This window comes from Panthera leo, chromosome B1, assembly GCF_018350215.1.
Source record: "Panthera leo isolate Ple1 chromosome B1, P.leo_Ple1_pat1.1, whole genome shotgun sequence".
NCBI lineage: Eukaryota > Metazoa > Chordata > Mammalia > Carnivora > Felidae > Panthera > Panthera leo.
The window spans coordinates 164,723,793-164,738,653 of NC_056682.1; the positions used below are offsets into that span (position 1 = coordinate 164,723,793).

At 38.3% G+C, this 14,861-nt stretch overlaps 1 protein-coding gene across 6 annotated transcripts in view; it reads left to right on the forward strand.

Moving 5' to 3' along the window:
- Window positions 1-14,861, forward strand: part of CORIN (corin, serine peptidase) — a 250,937-nt gene that overhangs the window by 33,945 nt on the left and 202,131 nt on the right. For all 6 annotated transcript variants that reach the window (XM_042936456.1, XM_042936458.1, XM_042936459.1 and 3 more), the window contains exon 3: window positions 12,698-12,898. In XM_042936456.1, the coding sequence (XP_042792390.1) occupies window positions 12,698-12,898 (201 nt within the window). The remainder of the gene's footprint in view (window positions 1-12,697; window positions 12,899-14,861) is intronic.

Genomic DNA, 14,861 nt, shown 5'->3' on the forward strand with positions numbered 1-14,861 from the left:
ATGCTCTTTCAAAGTTTTTTATTTATTTGTGGGTGTATAAGTGTTGCTGTGGGATGCTGGGATGCCAATTTTGTATAAATAACAGGAGTTGTAGCTTCAAAAGACAACAATAATAGCGAGAGGATTATGAATTAGGAAAAGATAATAAAAGCAATAAAAGCCTTATGCTAATACAGATGTACTCTGTGTAGTAGTGTTTTGTCCCTTTGGGCTTCTCTCATGCAAAAAGTCAAGTTGGTAAAGAGATTCTGGAAGATAAGGGAGTTGGACTTTCTAAATAATTATTTCAGGAGCAGGATATAGAGGAGAGCAGTAGCAAATTGTTTCTCTCCTCAACCCCCAAACCTGAAGCTGGAGCTACAAAGGTTTAGTTTAGGATTTCTTTTTTTCTTTCTTACTTCTTTTTTTTTTTTTTTGAAAGTTTATTTTGAGAGAGACAGAGAAAGAGTATGAGTTGGAAAGGGGAAGAAAGATGGAGAGAGGGAGAATCCCAGTTGGGCTGTGTATGATCAGTGCACAGAGCCTAAAGCAGGGCTTGAACTCATGAAACTGTGAGATCATGAGCTGAAATCAAGAGTTGGATGCTTAACTGACTAAGCCACTCAGGTGCCCCAGTTTAGTATTTCTAAAATTATTGGATAGTCTGAGCTGTCTATATGGTTCCAAAAATTTGGACTCTAAAATAAAGATTTAGGTTTTTAAAAAGTGAAAGTCCAGGATCAGATGGATTTCAAGGTGGATTTTACCAAACATTTAAAGAAGAACTGGGGCACTTTGGTGGCTCAGTCAGTTAAGCTTCCGACTTTGGCTCAGGTCATGATCTCACAGTCCGTGAGTTTGAGCCCCGCGTTGGCCTCTGTGCTGACAGCTCAGAGCCTGGAGCCTGTTTCTGTGTCTCCCTCTCTCTTTGCCCCTTCCCTGCTCACACTTTCTCTCTCTCTCTCTCTCTAATAATAAATAAACATTAAAAAATAATAAAATAAAGAAGAGTTAATATGTATTCTCCTCAAACTATTCCAAACAACAGAAGAGGAAGGAGAGCTTACAAAGACATTCTATGAGGCCAGCATTTCTCTGATACCAAAACCAGACAAAGACACCACACAAAAAAAGAAAAAGATAAGCCAGTATCCCTGATGAGCACAGATGCAAAAACTCTTAACAGAATAGCAAACTATTCAATAATACATTAAAAGGATCATTCACCAGTTTGCAAGGATGGTTCAATATTTGCAAATCAATCAGTATGATCAACCACATCAACAAAATGAAGAATAAAAATCATGTGATCATCTTAATAGATGCAAAAAACCATTTGACAAAATTCAACATCTGTTCATGATAAACACTCCCAACAAAGTGGGTTTAGAGGGAACATACCTCGACATAATAAATGCCACATGTAAAAAAGTCACAGCTAACATCATACTCAATGGTGAAAAACTGAGAGCCTTTCCTATAAGATTAGGAACTCTCACTACCTTTATTCAGCATTGTACTGGAAGTCCTATTCGTGGTAATCAGAAAAGAAAAGAAATAAAAGGAACCCGTATTGGTAAGGAAGAAGTTAAGCTGTCACTATTTGCTGATGGCATGATACTATACATAGAAAATCTTAAATCCTCCACCAAAAAGCTATTAGAGGAAATAAATAACTGGTAAATCTGCAGGATACAAAATTAACCCCCAGAAATCAATAGTATTTCTATACACTAATGAAGTAGCATCAATAGGAGAAATTAACAAAACAATCCATTTAGAATTGCACCGAAAAGAATAAAATACCTAGGAATAAACTTAACCAAGGCAGTGGAAGACCTTTACTCTGAAAACTGGAAAACACTGATGAAAGAATTGAAGATGACACAAACAAATGGAAAGATATTCCATACTCATGAATGGGAAGAATTAGTATTGTTAAAATGTCCATATTATCCAAAGCAATCTACAGATTCAATGCAATTACTATGAGAATACTAAGAGCATTTCACCTAGAACTAGAAGAAATAATACTAAAATTTGTATAGAACCCATAAGACCCCAAGTAGCCATAGCCAACTTGAGAAATCAGAACAAAGCTGGAGGTACCACAATCCCAGATTTCAAGATATACAACAAAGCTATAGTAATAAAAACAGTATAGTGCTAGCACAAAAATTTACACATAGATCAATGAAACAGAATGGAGTTCAGAAATAAACCCATACTTATATAGTCAATTTATCTATGACAAAGAAGTCCAGAATATAAAATGGGAAAAAGTCTCTTCGACAACTGGTGCTGGGAAAATGACAGCTGCATGCAAAAGCGTGAAAGTGGACCACTTACTTACAGGATATGCAAAAATAAACTCGAAATGGATTAAAGATCTAAATGTGGCACTGATACCATAAAATTCCTAGAAGAAAACATAGGTAGTGATTTCTTGGAGATCAGCCATAGAAATATTTTCCTTGTGTGTCTCCTGAAGCAAGGGAAACACAAACAAAATTAAACTGTTGGGACTACACCAAAATAAAAAGCTTCTGCACAGTGAAGGAAACCATTAACAAAACAAAAAGATCACTTACTGAATGGGAGAGGATATACACAAATGATATACCTGATAAGGGGTTAATATCCAAAATACATAAAGAATTTATACAACTTAACACCAAAACCCCCACAGAAATCCAATTAAAAAATGGGCAGAATGGGAAAGCAAGCTGGGACAGCCACTCTGGAAAACCGTATGGAGGTTCCTCAAAAAAATTAAAAATGGAACTACCCTATGACACAGCAATTGCACTACTAGGCATTTATCCAAGGGATACAGGTGTGCTGTTTCGAAGGGACACACGCACCCTCATGTTTATAGCAATACTATCAACAATAGCCAAAGTATGGAAAGGACCCCAGTGTCCATCGATGGATGAATGGATAAAGAAGATGTGGCATATATATTCAATGGAGTATTGCTCGGCAATCAAAAAGAATGAAATCTTGCCATTTGCAACTACGTGAATGGAACTGGAGGGTATTATGCTAAGTGAAATTAGTCACTCAGAGAAAGACAAATATCATATGGCTTCACTCATATGAGGACTTTAAAAGACAAAACAGATGAACATTGGGGAAGGGAAGCAAAAATAATACAAAAACAAGGAGGAGGACAAAACATAAAAGACTCTTAAATATGGAGAACAAACAGAGGGTTACTGGAGGGGTTGTGGGAGGGGGGATGGGCTAAATGGGTAAGGGGCATTAAGGAATCTACTCCTGAAATCATTGTTGCACTATATACTAACTAATTTGGATATAAATTAAAAAAAAATAATAAAACAAGTTTAAAAAAAAACTGTAAGCAAAAAACAAAACAAAACAAAAAAAGGGCAGAGGACCTGAATTATATTTTTCCAAAGAAGACATACAGACACATGAAAAGATGCTCAACATCACCAATCATCAAGGAAATGCAAATTATAACACAATGATACATCACTTTACAGCTGTCAGAATGGCTAAAATCAAGAACATAAGAAACAGTAAGTGTTGGTGAAGATGTGGAGAAAAAGGAACCTTCATACACTGTTGGTAGGAATGCAAACTGGTGCAGCCCCTGTGGAAAGCAATGTGGATGTTCCTCAAAAAATGAAAAAAAAATAGAATTACCATATCATCCAGCAGTTTCACTATGGGTATTTACTCAAAGAAAATGAAAACACTAATTTAAAAAGGTGTACATACCCCTATGTTTATTGCAGCATCATTTGCAATAGTCCAGATATGGAAGCAACCCAATTGTCCACCAATAGACAATTGGATATGATGGTGTGATATATATACACAGCGGGATAGTATGCAGCCGTAAAAAAGGATGAGATCTTGCCATTTGTGATGGCATGGATAGACCTAGAGTCTGTTATGCTAAGTGAGATAAGTCAGACTAGGAAAGATAAATACCACATGATTTTACTTGTAAGTGGAATCTAAAAACACACAAAAAAGTGAATAAACAAGCAAACTAAAAGTGGAATGAGACTCTAAATACAGAGGACAGACTGATGGTTGCCAGAGGGGAAGTGGGTGGGAGGATGGGCAAAATGGGTGAATGGGATTGGGAGGCTTCCTGTTACCGAGTAAGTCACAGGAATAAAAGGCACAGCATAGGGAATATAGTCAATGATATTGTAGTAGCATTTTATGGTGATAGATGGTAGCTACATTGGGGTGAGCACAGCATAACAGAGAGAAGTTGCACTATGTTGCACAGCTGAAACTAATGTGACACTGTATGTCAATTACACTAAACATTTTTTTTTTTTAAGATTTAGGTTTTTGAAAGACATTGAAGGGAAAATTGAAGAGTTGGAAAGTTACAATATTCTCCCTAGATTTTTATTTCTTTAGTTATAACCTAATAATGAAGGGCCATGTGACATAGAAATGTAATTTATAATGTCACTGGGAAGCTGGGGTTTAATGTCTTCCTCTTCCATTTACTAGATGTGTGAGTTTTGGTCAGATGCTTTAACTTCTCTGTAAGTGGAGGAATATAATTTTTATTCATTTCGCAGCATTGTTACGAAAGTCAAATGAAAAAATTTGTGAAAGTGTTTTTATAAATGACAAAATTCATTATTAAAGGAAAGAATTAGTTTTTACTATAGTCAAAAATTGACTAAAAATGGGGTTATCTGTTTTAAACTCTCTCCATAAGACCTAGAATCTTTGTGCAATGATCCAGTGTCATAGTAATCCCATAACCCATAACCCCATAACCCTATTACCCAGCCATTGCTACAGTGTATTTCAGTTGCCAGTATAGTTGCTGGGAAGGAATAAAATTGACTCACTGTTGGATTTGCAATGTGATGGCAGGTTTCACATGACTTTTATGCTTAGACCGAGTGTTAATTTCAGAGGCTTTCCATTTCTTATCAGAACTAAACTGGGGGCAGGTTATATTGCCATCACATCCTTAGAAGAGTCGGTTTATGCCCTGGAGTACTTTATTAGAGATTGAGCTGATATCTGCTTGAAATTATATGTAAATGTATAAATAATATCTAAACATATATATGCAATATTTATTTTGCTATGTTGGGAAACATTTGAAAGAGAATTGTGGCTATATTTGATACTGAATTATTCAGTCCTTTAACAAACATTTATTGAGTGCAAGGCAATCTTCCTTGAATAAACTTGGCATTGAATAAACTTGGCATTGAATAAACTTACCCTCCTGGACCCCACAGTTCAACGAGAGAGGAAGGCATTAAAAAATGATCACGCACTTAATGCCAACAGAGGTAACCGATGTGGGAAGAAACAGTTGCTAGGAGAGTTTATGACAGGGGCCCAAAGCTAGTTTGAGTTGAGAGCAGACTTTTCTGATGGAGTGGCACTTTAATCTTGAACTCCACAATGGGGACAATAAGGGTGTTGGAGTAAGGGAGTGACATGTTTGATCTGGTAGAGCTTTTCAAAGGTGCCTTTGGCAGGTATAGGGAGAGAAGGTTGAAGTGGGTAGAGTATGTGTCAGGGAGAAAAAATGAGGGGGGGTATTGCAACATTCCTACAAGTGTGGTGCTTTGGGTTTTGGTTTGCGCTGAGCTTTGCAAACCATTGTTCATCCTAATTTAATTGCATCAAAGTTATGGTCCAAAAAAATCTCATTAGGATGCTCCCTATCTTCTTTCCCAGGCTGTTGAAGCCTTGGTTTCAAAGGCTGTTCCATACATCCACATCAAAAATACATTTTGTTTGTTTTAGGCATAAGCTTATTATGAGTGGTATGAGGTGACATTCCTAATTTTCCTAATACTATGAAAGGACTATGTGGTTTGTTTGTTTGTTTTTTGTCATGCGATGAAGAAGAAAGAAAAATGATAGTGGTGAAGATTGTTGCAAGTATGGTAAATAGGCCATTTTTCTTGAACTCAAGAGAAATATTCCTTACAAAAATGCTAGATCAGCTAAAGATCATTGATTAAACTTAGAGTTTTTCTCTTAGCAAATATCTTTACAGCTTGTGGCTTTTACGAGAATTTGGAATTATAAGAATTTTAACTTCCTAATTTATAATGTTGTATTTTGACTATCACTTTAACCTGGAAAAACCTCCCAGATCCTTATTTCCTTACACCAAAAAATTTAAGATCCTCTATGATCCTTTATGACCTGACTCCGCATTTTACTTAGTTGAGCCCCCAAATTCATTTAATAACCCTGGTCTTCTGGTACAGATTCAGGGACATAAAGCTTCCAAACTTGAGAATAGTTTTCTTTAACCGCTCAGGTCTGAGGTTATATGTAACATCTAAAGCTTTTTGAAATGGGAGTCTAAAGCCTTACACTCGAAGTGTGGGCCATGGGCTGGCAACATCAACATCACTTGAGAGTTTGTGTGAAATGCAGATTCCATGCTCACCTCCTGCCTTTGCCTTCCAGCAAGATCCCCAGGTGATTTCTGTGCTTGATCCAGTCCTCAACCCACTGCAATCTGATCTTCCCCTCTTTCTCTTCTTGTCCTACTACTAAATATTCTTACTGAGGCACTGAGTGCATTGTGTGGTGGCCTCACTGAGGCGGTGACTTTTTTCCCAATGCACAGCATTTGAAACTGATGTGTGTTTGAACAAGACTCTGAAATGAAGAACGCGTGCTTTCTCTCTGTGTTTGTTTACACCAGCTCACAAAGAGCATGTTCATTGTTAGTTGGTGCCAGCAACACTGTCTTTCATTCAAGTAGGGTCACGTGACCAGATATACTCTTGCCCAGTTTTGACTCTCTTCCCAAAATGCTCTTCTGTTTGGCCTGCATATTATCATTTCTGATTTTTCTTCTATTTCTGACTATTCTTTCTCTGTCTCCTGGAGCTTATCTTTCTTTACCTAGCCATTAAATGGTTGGGGTTTCTGTCCTAGGCTCTCTCTCTTCTCACTTTACACCCATGACTCTCTTGGAAGTGTCATCCACGCCCATCCATGAGTTGCTTCATCATTCACACATGCAACAAATATTCTTTAAGGCCTACACTGGTGCCAAGCATTCTCCTGGGCACTTGAGATACAGACATGCATAGAACACCTTCCTACCTTCAAGAAGGCAGACAAGAAAACAGACAATTGCTCTTGAGTATATGTGTGATACAAACAGTGTGTGCACTGGGACCACAAAGATCAGATTTGTGGGGGTCTGGCAAGGCATTCTGGAGGAAATGCTTAGATTGCTCTAGATTTTATACTCAATGAATTATAACAATAACAATAACGAAAGCCAGCTCCTACAAATTCTATTTTTCATTCTCTGTATTAGTCAGGATAGGCTATGCAATACTGTGTAACAAAAATAACCCTAAAATAATAGTGGCTTAAAAACAGCAAAGGTCAATTTCTCACTCGTGCTGCATGTCCTTTGCGAATGACATGGGGGCTATGCTCATTCAGGGACTAAACTGATCACCCAGCCATCATCTTGCACCTGTGTAGTTATTGTGCCAACGAGAAAGAAAAAGAGCACTGGAGATTCTTTTCTTTTCCTCAAAGGGGTATGATATGGTATTATTAACTATAATTGCCATGCTGTACATTAGATCCTTAGAGCTTATTCAACTTATAACTGGAAGCTTGTGCCCTTTGAGCACAACATCAGAAATGTCCAGAGACAGAGAATGAGGCCAGAGAATGTGACCCAAGCATATGTCTTAGTGAATGCGAGAGACTTGAAAATATTTGATGAACAGCCTTAATGACTGTCACCCTTATCTCAGTGGAAGGTCCCTTCATACACACAGTAATTCAAATCAGAAACCTTGAAGTGACCTCTGACTCTTTCCCTGATGAGCCCATAATTTTTGCCTCTTCCAAATGTTACCTGAGTCCTCACTGCTTTTGTCTTGGATCAGACCTTCCTCTTTTCTCACTTGGACTTGACCCCTTTCCATCACCATGCTGCTGCCACAGTGATCATTCTAATGTGCCACCCTTTTTAAGATCCTTCAAAAGTTCTTCATCACAAGAACAACTCCAAGCCTTTAACAGGAACTCCTCTTCATAGTCTGGCTTCTTCTCTCTCTTTAGCCTTTCCTCTTGCCAGGCCCCCATGTGCTAGCCATGTTTAGTTACTTGCCGCTAGGTTTTCAGTATCTTTCTCCCTTTGCTCCAACTAGAAAGTTCTCCATTCCCTATTACTATACCTCCTTCTTCTTCCCCACAGATGCTTTGCTCAAACCTCAACAATCCTTAATTATCCTTTAAGATTTATATTGAGTATGATCTCCTCCTAGGAAACCTTTCCTGGCTTTCTCAAATGGAATGACAGCTACCTCTCTGCTTTCTGTCATCAGATTGTCTTATGCTTACCATTCTCAAAGCACTTGTATCATGGTTTGTATTTTTAGACTACATGCCTATTTCAACTATAGATTTCAACTAATCTATAAACGTCTTGATGATAAGGAGCTTTTACAAAATGTCGTGTTTTCAGCAGAGAGTAAATACAGCATTCCTGGCACATAGAAAATGCCCAGTGAATGTATTACCGCATGGCTAGAGATGTAAAGATGAGGAATTACTTTTAAACTCCCATCATAGGAAGATAATTTTTTTACATGTGTATGATGGTTGATTTTTTAAAACCTGCAGACTTTGTCCAAAGTGAGAAGTGTATATGGGTGTATATGTGTGTGTGTGTGTCATGTCCTGACTCCATTCTTGGGTGCATTAAATAACTCTTGAAAGCTTCAGTTTCCTCCTCCCTGAAACTCTGTAAATGAGAGTTAATTATAGCATCTGTTTCAAAAGATTGTTGGAAGACTAACTCAGTAGATGCTTATAGTGAAGATCCTTAGCAAGGTGCTTGTGCTGGTTTCCTATTGCCGCTGTAACAAATTGATTACTCGGTACAATGCAAATACCTTACCGTGGAGTTGTAGAGGGCAGAAGTCGAAATAGGTCTCAATGAGCTAAATTAAGGTGTTGGCAGTGCTGTATTCCTTCTGGAGACTCTAGGGGACGGTCTGTTTCCTGTCTTTCCCAGCTTTTGGAGGCTTCATGTGTTCCTTGGCTTGTGGCCTCTTTCCATCTTTAAAATGAGCAATGGTCCATTAAGACCTTCTCACACTGCGTGGCTCTGATACACAAAACCTCTCACCTCCCTCTTCTGCTTGTAAAAACCCTGTGACCATCTTGGGCTCACATGAATAATCCAGGGTAATTTCCCCCTCTCAAATTCCTTAACTAATTCACATTGGCAACATCTCTTTTGCCATTTAAGGTATGTAGGGTAGCATATTCACAGGTTCTGGGACTTAGGAGGTGGATGTCTCTGGAGGAACGTTAATTTTGCCTACCACAGTGCTCGATACGTTCATTATAAGTGACCAGTGAAGTTCAGATATTATCATTGGAATTATAGACTTTTCCTTAAACATTTTTTTTATTTTTAATGTTTTATTTATTTTTGAGAGACAGAGGCGGGGGCGGGGGGGGGCGCGGGAAGGGGCAGAGAGAGAGAGGGTGACACAGAATCCGAAGCAGGCTCCAGGCTCCGAGCTGTCAGCACAGAGCCTGACGTGGGGCTCGAACCCACGAACCATGAGATCATGACCTGAGCCGAAGTAGGATGCTTAACCAACTGAGCCACCCAGGTGCCCCTCCTTAAACATTGTTAATTAAACAGAGCTGTGTTCCAGAGCTGATACACTTTTGAGCCAAACAACCTTGATTGGTGGGGCCTTATATTATTAACTGGGCGTGAAAGAGCCACACTTCTTTTACTCCAAAAGTAGGTTAGGTGATTCACTTTTGAAATTTTCCTTAGCCATTTTGTTATGTGGGATGCACTTAGAGTAAATGGAAATTGATAGTTATTTAAAAGTACCTAAATAGCCCTAAGGAAGACAGTTTTACTTTCGTTACTATCATTATGTACTAATGACTAACAGTTACTGAGAACTTACTATGTGCCAGGAACTGTTCCAAATGTTTATATATATATTGACTAATTTGATCTTAACAGCCAGTCCCATGAGGGGAGGGACTTTTATTTTCCTTAGTTAATGGCAGTTGAGACTTTGCCCAGTTTCGGGGCTAGTGAGCACCAGAGATGGGATTTAAACCCACGTGGTCAGGCTATAGAACCTGTACTTTTAACCACAGCACTGTAAAAATAAGAGTGTAGAAAATTCTGGGGCGAAACTGGAAGAGTGAACTCTCGATTGTGGGCTAATCACTCTCAGCATTTTTATAGCTCACCGTGGTGTAGCTTGAGGGTATTTAGTCTTATCGAATTCTAATGTTTGTACGTTTTAAAAAATGACCAACTGTGAGGTGAGAGTTGGTCGGTTTCCAGAGCTGCTTGAAAAGAAATTGTCCTAGTGAGTTCAGGCTTTTAAAGACAGGTCCTTAGGTTTATTCTCTCTCCTTCTTTGTCGGTTGGTCCATCTGCCTGTCTCTTAAAAATGTACTTTAGGGACGTTAACTACAGCAACTACCATGTATCATATATTACCTGTCTCTTTCTATCTATTCTGCCAGCTTGTTTTCATATGTAGAATTTAAGAGCAAGGAAGCTGAATTTTTTAGAAAGTTATTATCTCAGTGTTTCCAGTCAGTGTTTCAGAAGATGACCCCCTTCTTCTTCCTCTTCTTCTTCTTCTTCTGGTAATTCATTTAGCTAATTTTTTTAATATAATTTATCGTCAAACTGGCTAACATGCAGTATGTAAAGTATGCTTTTGGTTTTGGGGGTAGATTCCTGTGGTTCATCGCTTACATACAACACCCAGCGCTCATCCCAACAAGTGTCCTCCTCAATGCCCCTCACCCATTTTCCCCTCTCCCCGTCCCACCATCAACCCTCAGTTTGTTCTCTGTATTTAAGCGTCTCTTCCGGTTTGCCTCCCTAAGCAGATGTCATTAACACTTTCACCACTGTGGTTTGATGAAAAAGATAAAGGAAAGATTATTAATATGGTTAATTATTACAAGCAAAATGTTGAGAACAACTGTTGAAATATTTCATATGGAAAGCAACTCCTTTTGAATTGGATTACTCAGGGATGTAACTGTGAGGAGTTTGCATTTGCTAAATGTGTGTTGACAGAGCTGGATGCTGACTCAGAGGGTTAGCCTGCTAAGTAAGTCAACTTTATGGACTTTAAAAGTTCATCATGGTGCTGGCTTCGGCAGCACATATACTAAAAGTTCATCATGGCCACGTTAATGGAATTAACATGTTATTGTGAAAAGTCTATTTATGCCAAAATAAGGAATGGTGAGAGCAACTAATAAATGGATGAAAATAAAATTATATCTAATTGATTGGTAAATTTTCCTGTATGAATGAAATCTGTATTACATAGTCATCAAGTCTATCAAATACATTTATTTTGATCTCAATCATTTTGAAAATAAAAAACAATTACATGAAGTCTTTCATTTTGCTTACTGCATTTAATACTTACTCATAATCATACAGACAGTTTGGAGAGTATGTTACCTGCACCACATGGTCACGATTGAGTTTTTATGCTCCGACGTTTTATTTAGAATCCTTTGGCAGATGAAACTGTTGACCTTAGTTAGCTAGAAAACAGCTGCTTTTCTATTTTGATTTGTAGTTAATGTTTTCCAAGTGTCAAGCACATGTAGGGAAATTTTTTCCATAGACTGATATTAAACATTTTATTTATATTTCTTTTATTTTTAATGGTCCGTGGACTGTTTGGAAAAGTGAGAGCCAATTAGAGCATTCGCTGTAAATTCTTTTAGAAAAAAAATCTCCCTTGGGTATTTCTATAATGAATCAATATCACATTTGTTTATTTTAGTGACATACTCAATTGCAGTGCTATATTCTGGAAACAACCTGTTGTCTATTTTTACTAAGTTAAAAATACATGATCTCTTTCAAGGTTTTCAGGAGTTTCGGCCTAAAGCCAAAGTGAGGTGATTTCCAGTAATCTTAGGTTTGACTATTTTGTCGATGAATGAATACCCTGAGAAAGTGACCAGTTGATAATCTTAGTTTTAATGCCTGTATCTTATAGTCATATTTATGGTTCTGGTCAAAGATGAAGGTAATTTAGTTCCTTCTCTTAGTTTTTCTAGAATTAGAGTTTACTTTTTGGCGGGTTTTCCGAGCTAGGCTTGGTAAATATATGAGCCCTATTATTTTTATTTATTTGTTATGCACAGGTCACTGAAACTTAGTGGAAAATGTGGAGAAATAAAGGCCTGAACCTAAGCAGGCACTGTTGTCCTTTGGCGGCAGATATAGAGATATGAAGAGCTTGTGTCCTGGGTACTAAGTAGCATAAAATGGTGGATGAAATTGAGAAACTGAGAAAGCCAGAAGGAAACACCAAGATTCACCACATTTCATTTATTTGTTGTGAGTCTCAGGTGAAATGGAATTGCCCTGAATTCTTTGGGCACCGGGAACCCTAGATGGGAGGCTCAGTTTCTATGCCTGAAGCTTTTGAGAAAGCAGTGGTTTCTTCACAGGATTAGGTTATTTGTGGTAGAAAAGAAACTCTCTTGGTTGTTCCAATGAAGTGGGCAGTTTCGTGAGCCATCATCTTCCTCTTTGGGTTAGCCAGGATAGAATGAGACTTGGGAAAGTAGTTCAAGAATTTTCTCAATATGTTTTTAAAAATAAACACTTCTAATTATGTATCAGAATTTTTTTTTTTTTTTTTTTGTCTTTCAGGAACATTAAAAAAAGCCTATTTTAAATCAAATGGGACTGAACCTTTGGTCACCGATGGTGAAGTCCCAGTGTCTGATATTGTTCTTACAAATACGATTTGTAACAAGAGCACTGTGCCGTCTGCCACGCATCCCAACCAGCACGTTCCAGCCTGGACCACGGATGCTTCTCTCCCAGGGAACCAGAATCACAGGAACACAAGTAAGTCTGAAGGTACTGAATACCCATGCCCTTTAATATTTGTAGAACCTACAGGTGGATTTTAAGCGTGGCAACCAAGTGTGACCACGAACTGGCCACAGAGGCCACGTAGCACTCACTTACCCAGCAACCCTAACTGAGGGTTCTGTTCCTAAACATGAAATGCCATCAGCTCGGCCATCCAGATAGGGAGGGATAAGGGTGGAAAAGGAAAACGTATGAATGTCATTCAACATTTCTGAGGCACACTGCTTGCCCCGATAGAATGGTAGTGATTTTTATGGTGGTTCATCTCTGAAAGTTTGTGCTTCTGTTTTGAAGTTTTGAAGTTACTTGTTTTGAGATAGATAAATGAATATGTAGGTGAAGTTACTTATTTTGTTATTGGTGCCTTGTGGGAAGGATCTCGGTTCTATAATAGAATGTCAATGATTGAATGGGAACTATCCCCCCCCCATTTACTTTTGAGGTGCTCACGCGTTCTTCTTTCCTTACTTCCCTCTTCTCCCCCCTTTATTGGCTGTGCAATTTATTTTATGTGATGACTGACAATCACACCTTAAGGAAAATGGTGTGTATGAAACCCTGCTTGAGGACCAATGCCAGGTATTCCAGAACAAGAGCTGGGAGAGAGAGAGGACAGAAAGTGTGGAGATGCGACCAGGTAGATAGTGGCAGACGGTATGCTGTGGAACATGATTTTATTCCTCAATATCCCTCAAATTTTTAGTAAGGGCACTAAGCTTCCAGATTGCTGGTGGGATTAGAGTTGGGGGCAAGCACCTGAGAGCCTCAGCTCTGATCCAGTCAGCTCTGGCAAACATAATCAGAGCGCAGTCACTGTAAGAACTTTCTCTGTAGTTGTCTTCATTCTTATTTTCTGCTTCCCCAAACAAGGTCATGTGATCGAAAATTATACAAAACTCATCCATCTGGGGTCATTTCCTTGTTTGTTCCTCCCTCTTTCATGAAAACCCACAAAGGGAATCACATCCTAGGTCTAGGACAGAGTATTGATTTTCATCCTGAGCCAGGAGGGGAAGGAGGAAGCTAAATTTTAGCGATCATGGTATATATTCGACAGTGTCTGAAGAAAAGCAGGGTTATTCTATTGCTCTAGACCTAAAGAGACAGACTGTTTGGATTCCATTGTTTCACACAGCACCTACATATTAACTGTTTCTGATGCTTGGTGTTTACCAGTGATTAATACGGATTTGTGTTTATTACCTGACGGTAATAACTGCAAACCCAAAGTATGACAAGTAAAATTTGCTTTCCTCATGAGTTTTACTTTGAAGTTTTTAATGTTTTCGTCATGTTTTAAGCCCTTCATTTTTCTTAAGGACAGTGTTTTTCATCAGAAGTGCAGAGGTAATTTAAGCAAAAGCTCAGTCCCATTAATGTGTTTGCAATTATAGCGGTTGTTATTTTCTTTTGCTAAGTGGATTTTTCTCTCTTTTGAAAGTTTTGTCATTTGTTAAGATTCAAGTAGAAGTGGCAAACACATACTGTGAAGAGTAAAGAAACATATGGTATTTGTTACTCAGTTTGGAAGCTTGATGGAGGTCTGTTCGACTCGTTTTCTCTTCCTATGACTGGAACATTGCGTGAGATGAGGAATGTAATTTGACATGTAAAGGAAATCCAGGTGAAATTAGCACGGTTAAATGGAGAAAGGTCAACACCTTTGAATATATGTCATTCCGTGTTGTTCATGTACTTGACAGCATTGAGCTTTACTGCTAACCACATAGACCTTCAATACACTATCTTAACTAAAATTGTTCATTGCAAGGGATTCGATAGTTTTTCATACATTTCAGTAATATTGCTAGCCTGTGATTGTAGAGCTTTTGGTCATTTTTAGGGCACAGTTAAATTCTTTTCTCCTTATATATAATTAACTGATGACGTATGCAGGACAGGCGACACATACCATTTCAAGTTATGGAACTGAGGC